The sequence below is a fragment of the Fukomys damarensis genome, unplaced genomic scaffold, assembly GCF_012274545.1.
Source record: "Fukomys damarensis isolate Sample0158 unplaced genomic scaffold, DMR_v1.0_HiC HiC_scaffold_11, whole genome shotgun sequence".
Classification (NCBI taxonomy): Eukaryota; Metazoa; Chordata; class Mammalia; order Rodentia; family Bathyergidae; genus Fukomys; species Fukomys damarensis.
In genome coordinates, this window is record NW_022900923.1 from 36781558 (window position 1) to 36788544 (window position 6987).

The 6987-nt window shown below is 34.2% G+C and overlaps 1 protein-coding gene across 1 annotated transcript in view; it reads right to left on the bottom strand.

Annotated features, from left to right (window-relative positions):
* Positions 1 to 4582: 4582 nt before the first annotated feature.
* F13b (coagulation factor XIII B chain) overlaps positions 4583 to 6987 on the bottom strand; it is a 30642-nt gene continuing 28237 nt past the window's right edge. The window contains exons 11-12 of the mRNA XM_010635406.3: positions 6516 to 6729; positions 4583 to 4948 (exon numbers count right to left, since the gene is read on the bottom strand). Coding sequence (XP_010633708.1) covers positions 4915 to 4948; positions 6516 to 6729 — 248 coding nt within the window. The 3' untranslated portion in view covers positions 4583 to 4914. The remainder of the gene's footprint in view (positions 4949 to 6515; positions 6730 to 6987) is intronic.

Sequence of the window (6987 nt, forward strand, 5' to 3'; positions counted from 1 at the left end):
AAGACAAGCTACAAGCAAGAGTGCGACTACCTGTGAGGACTTGCAATAGAGCAGTTTCTATGGAAACTAATGGAGGCAAGGTTCATAAAAGAAAAAGACAAAATACTCTCAAATTAGGAACAGAATTGACAAAATATATGGTGGTAATTAAAACACTGTCCTTCCAGTTAAGAAGGTTTTACTTGTGGGAATGGCATTTGGGTGCGAGTTACTCTCACCTCTGCACGTAGGCATTGGCCAGACTCTTCTATAAACAAGCCAATGTGGGGTTAGCTCTTCGCAGCCTGCATTGCTTACCGCCTGCTTTAGACATAAACAATGCTGCAGTCTCCCACTGAGAGGCAACATGGAACTGCAAATCAAAGCTGCAAAAGGACACCATCTCACCCACATAATAGCTATTATCAACAAGACCAAAAAGTAATCCCCTTAGCTGTGTGTTTTAACTGGAATTGAACTTTTCACTTAATATTGTAGTTTTTAATCACCTATCGTTAACAGGCTTGATATTGTAGACAATAAATAAGTGTGGTTTTAACATAAGGGGACTGTCTTCAAAAAAAGTCTTGGATACTATTTCTATGTATTACATCCATTGAATTATTTCCACATCCACTTAGACATAACTGGAACTAAAAATTAAATGCATTTTGGTAAAAGGAAGTGGGAAAACCTGTATTTAACCCCTGAAAATAGATTTACTTAAAGAAAAAAGTCACATAGCCTCTTCGATCTCCTTTTTCAGAGTGCTGTAGTTTTCAGTGTAGAGGTCTTTTGCTTAAATTGGTGACCATACTTCTGTGCATGTTATATGAGTCCAAAATTGTTTGGAAGGAGATAAAAAATTATATTCACAAGAATAATAGAAACTTTCCCTACAGAAACCAGGAGCACTTTGTTCACTTTTTTGTGTATGCTTTTTCACTGCTTTTTTCTTTTCTAGCTTTGAATAAAATAGGTGAATAAAAGAGGTGAAAGGCATTTCTGTCCTGTTTCAGGGCTTAGAGGACGTGTCTTCCGCTTTTTCAGTATGATGTTAACTGTGGATTTATCATATATATGTTTTATTTGTTGAGGTATATTTCTTCTATGTTTAATTTTAGCGTTTTCATTAAACAATGTTGGATTTTATGAAAGCTTTTCTGCATCTTTTGGAACAGTCATATGATCTTTGTCTTTCACTGTGTTGATTTAAAAATTGTGTCCTTTAGCAATATTCAATAAGTCTTAGAGGATTTCATTTTACTACAGTTTCACAATTTGTTTAAACTCATTTGTAAAACAAAAATTAGAAATATTAATGTAATGTTCGATCCATGTATACAGTGAATAATGTTGAATTCAAGTTAAACGTATTAAGTACATTCACACTATTATGTAACCATCACCAACATCCATTTCCCGAGCTCTTTTCACACTGCAAGATAATATCTCTGTACCTATTAAGAAAAAAACTCACCATTTTCTTTTCCACCCAATAATCACCATTTTCTTTCCCTGTATACTTTGTTACTGTAGACAGCCCATACATGGACTAATACAATATTTTTCAGTGTCTCTCTTATTTCATTTACCCTTGTTTTACTTCATGTTCAGTTGTTCCTTATTTTCTCTTCCTATAGGCAGTCTAAGTTCTGTAGTCCGTTGCATCCATGATATGTATTTGTATAGTTTTTCAAAGCTTTTCACTATGTTGTTCAGTTTCTCTGTTCCTTGTTATTTTAATTGTAGCATCTTTATATTTATTTAGCATTATATAAGATAATTTATTTTTCAGATAGTTATATTTATGCAAACATTTTAATAATGCCTGACTCCTGTATGTTTTGGGCAATGTCTATTTGTCTTTGCCAGGAAAAAAATACAAACAATAAAATTTGCTTACAACTTTTTTCTGCTACTTTCCCTTCCTCTCCTCATCTGTTAATTTTATTCAGTGTTAGGGTCTTTCTTAGTATTTGTTCTTTTAAATATCTTCAGAGTGACTACCAAGTATAACTGACAGAGGAAGAAATAAAGGAAAGGGGGAGGAAGAAAGTGTAGAATAAAAAATAATTGAAAAGACTATCAATCAAAGAATAATTAAATAAATTGTGTTACCTCAAGGGTTTGAAATGTTATGCAGTTATTATTAAGAAGGAAATAAATCCACATGTATGGATATTCTGACAAGCCTATAATATTTTAGGTAAAAAGCATAAATCATAGAACAACATATACAGTATATGTGATATACCCTATTAAATAAACATTGAAACACATACGTTTACATGTGGAAAGACACAGAATAAACTTTTCACAGCTCTCGCATCCCGCCTGAGAAAATAGATCTGTGACTTTGGAGGGCTAAAGGAAATTTCTTTCTTTATCCTAAATACATTTGCATTGTTTGAATTGTTTTATGGTGCCAGAGTAGCTATTCTATTTGATAAAAATAAAAAGTATTTAAAGTGTAATTTTAAAAATATCTAGTCATAGAATAGCCTACTTGATTCTAAGTAAATTTATTGGTTGAAATTTTATATTCTAATATCTTGAGAATACATAAAAACAAAGTGCCCATCAAATTGAACCTTGCGTATTTTCTAATAATTAGACTTCTATTTATATCTGAGGAGGGATAGATCAGACACGCTACTTCCCAGTTTTGGTTAGACTTTTTAGACTTCCGTTTTCTCCACTCTTCCTCAAAGGAACATGCTGGGCTCCCCTGAATTCAGTTTTAATGTATGATGTTTTCTAGTGTTTTGATCTTTCTTTTTCATAAAGAAAGAGACAGCTACCTGTGAATTCTTAACTTCCCTTTGAAAAAATGCAGGAATCTCTGCAGATACAGGCAGAACGCTTCTAAGCTTTGTAACACCCTAGGGTGAGCGTAATGTTAGCGACACTTTGATCTCTGACTCAGTATCCCTACACTAAGGATGGCAAATTAAGTAAGCGAAGTTCACTTTTATATTCACCGTGATGAAATTCATCTTGCAACACAAAGTTCTTTGAAAAATTACTGACATTTTCCTCAACACCTTACACATCTAATTGAAGTAATAATTTAAAGAAGCTCTTATCACACCTTTGGCACATTAACTTGCTGGATTTGGGTTCATTTTTGAATTTCTCTTCCCAGCTATCTATCTACCTAGATTCTCAGCGAGTGACTTTCTATCCTTCACAGAGGAAGCAGAGATCAGGGACCTCCCTGCAGACATAAATTCAGTCCCTTCTTTCACCAAGGAGCGATCCCCTCCGCATTTCTTTGTTCTCGTCGCTTCTCATTTTTTTCAGAAACCCTCTGCAATCTACTGTTTCATGCACTATTTGCCCAGAATCGTCTGTCCTTCTTTATTAATTCCATTTAATCCTCAAATTTCCTTCATTTTATTAAAAGAAAAAAAAAAAGGTCCCATATCTTCTGCGCTGTCCACCTATTGAAGGAATCATTGCATTCCTGTCTGTGTTTTTGGTTCTTTTCACTTATTCTTCAAACTCTCAATTTGATCCTGTTGCTTTTAAGGTACGTAACAGCGTCTGAACGCCACGGTGAGCCTCACATCTTCTGTTTTCCATCGAACAAGTTCATCCTTTTCTTTTCAGTTTCCTTAGTTGTACCAGACCTATCCCCCAATCAACCCCTCCTTACCGCCACCACTTTGACTCGTATTACATGCTTTTCATCCTTTGATTATTGCACATTTCATACTTGGATTTTTAAGCATTTGGTATGAGGTGTGGTAAAAAAAATACAGAGAATGTCCAAATTTTTGAAAAATGTATCCCAGTAGAAGACCCACTGTCATTAATCCTCCTCAGAATATTCTCCTCACCTCGAATGCACGCATCCCGTAATTCTTGCCATCTTTAAAACAGCTCTGGGAGTCCTCTTTAGTGTCCTTAGCTGCACTGTCATGGCTTCCCCGATGTCCTGAAATTTTCTTTATGTCACTTTTTCTGCATTTTTTTTTTTTTTTTTTTTTTTTTTTTGTTTTTATTAAAAGGCATCTTTTTTTTTTTTTTTTTTTTTTTTTTTTTTTTGTACTGGGGATCAAACTAGGGATCTTGTGCTTTTGAGGCAGGCGGCGCAACCACTGAGCTAAATCCCCAGCCCTCATTCTTTCTTAATTATGTTCTTTTAACACTATTTGAATGCAGGGTAGTTCATTACTCCCCAAAATGTACTATTAATCTTGTAGCAAATATTATGGTTAATTTTTAAAGTTTTCCATATTTAGAAAGTCTAAAGAGTAAGTCTCATTAATGAAGTAAATCTTCACATAATCTTATAATGTATTTATACTATTTTTTTACCATAGACATAATTATTGTATCAAAAACAACAGAAGCCTAATATTAATAAAGAAGATAACAACAAATATGAATGTAAATTTTTTCACATATATTTAAGATAATTGTATAGCCCAGAAAATGCACATTACAAAACAGAAATAAACTGATGTGATCAGCTTTTTGGGGGGTGGGGGTTGTGTTTGTCTGTTTGTTTGTTTTTTGGTACCGGGGATTGAACTCGGGTCCTTGCACTTGCAAGACAGGCCACCGAACCACTGAGCTAATCCCCGGCTGTTTGTTTTTAATCAGGATTTGAACTCAGGACCTTGTGCTTGCCAGGCAGGTGCAGTGTCACTGACCTATATCCCAGCCCTGACATGTTCGGTTTTTAACAAATGAAAGATATACATTAATGGTTAGATTAACTGTCCAATCATCCAAACTAGATAGGGAATGGCATTTGGGGCTTTTATTTATAAATAAGGAACACGTCCAGCAGAAACAATTCAGATTCAAATCTTCATGTAAGTAAATCCAAGAGGTTTATAACTCAACATAATTCTTCCAAAAATTGTTTCATTTGTATTTTACGATGTGTTGAAATACTATTCTTCTTTCTAACATTCATTTTTAGGTCCTCAAGGGTTCTTGATAAGATGGAATGCTTGATGAGAAAGAGAAATTTTTTTTCAAATAAGCATCAACTCTAGTTAAATATTAGTTACAAGGTCTTAGCCAGTCCATATTTCATATAATGACACATTTCAAGTAAAACACTAAGATCAAGTAATGACACTTTGAAAATAATGTTATTGTTTCCCTTTAGAAAACTCAGTATTTTAAACTAATTCACCTTTTTCCTAAATTTTCCTGTTTTTACTCTACTTTTGTCTTTGAAATGACAAATCTAAAATAGGCCAAAAATTAAAATAGTATATAAAAATTTTACAAAATTTATTTTGATTGATTTTATCATAATACAAAATAGAAATAAAAATATTTCCACTCGTAATTCTTATGAAAGTTTTTCTAGTGTGACAAGTACCTAAAAAATTGTCTTTTTTTTCTAAAAAGTTATCTTCAGGTAGTTCATGTACTTGATAGTTTGCACTTTTCCATTAGCTATATTTTTCATAGCTAAACATAAAATATCTCGTATTGTATCTCCGAATAGATAAAAGTTCTGATCCTTTTTTTAATTCAAGTATTTTTCACTTATGAGGAAGCAAAAGAATATATTTAATTTATTTTATGGAAAAAAACACTTCAGAAAGGGATTCCAGTCCTAATACAAAATTATGTTTTTGCCAGGCATGGAGGCACGTGCTTGTAATGCCAGAACTCCAGGGACTAAAGCTGGAGGATCGCTGTGAGTTCGAGGCCAGCCTGGGCTACACAGTGAGACTGTCTCTGAAACAAAAAAAAAAGCAAAAACGCAACGCGATCTTGAGAATAAACATCATAAGTTTAGTAAGTATAAATACGCTCCTGTCTCAGTATCAAGATCTGTGTATTTGTATTCCCCAACCTTTATTTATTATACAGGAACTAAAAACTGACACTAAGACAACGAGAGAGATGGCATTTTCTTTTTTTATCTCATAACACAATGGTTAATTTTGTTAATTTAAATTTGTACTTGTTTACATTTGCAGCACATAGTGATTAGATGTAAATACCGTATCTTAATTCTATCTTCATTGCCATCCCCTCTCCCCGCATCTCCATCTCTTGGTTTCCTTCTGCAAATGTTCTCTCTCCCTGTTTCCTATTAAACATCTTTGACTTTGTTCTTTACACTCTGGGTTTCTCGTACAAGAGAAACCATGTGATATTCAAGCTTGTGTGTCTGATTTATTTCACTTAATATTATGATTTTAAGACGCACTCATTCTCCTACAAATGATTCAAGTTTACCCTTCCTTATGGAAGAGCGGTACTCCACGGGGCGTAACATTTAAGCACTGCACATACAGGTTGGTTTACTTTTCCAGTTGTCCAAGTTTCACAAACATCAAATGGCAACAAGTTGCACTTTGACCACAGGTAACTGACAAGGTTTGTTGAAAAAATTAATACTTCCAGGAGTGTGCTCGGTGTTTAAAAAATGAAGAAAACACAATTCTTTTTCATTGTTAATAACATAGGACTGCTGTAGAACACGGTGTTTCTGAAGTTTATAACACAGTGCTGCTCTCTGGACAGAAGGAAGTGCTACAGGCCCTTCTTACCTTCCTCTTGGAATACAGGTTGGATACCTCAAGCGCCCTCTGTCACACTGCACTCTAAGCTCAGACCCGATGATAGAGGACTCCGCTATGTAAGTATCTCTGCTACAGAGAAACTCGATATACTCGCCGTGGAGAATGTGTGGTCTATGGTCAAAATACCATTTCAAGAGCAAATTGTTCTTTTGCATTTCATCAGAAGACAGTGTGCAAGGCTCTAGAGATTAAAAAAAGAAGAAGAAGAAAATCAGGATACATCTTGGTAATAAAAGGAACCATCAAGTCATCTTTCACGATCACCTTAAAATCCCAGAGAATGGCAATTAAATTAGAATTAATATTTAAGTCAAAAAACTCCCTCCGGACACTATGTGCAACTTACATTTTTGTGCCTGGGGTTAGGGAAAGTATATCCTGTCAGTCACTTAGCTGTATGACATTAGGTTTTATACACTTTTTTTTTTTTTTTTTTTTT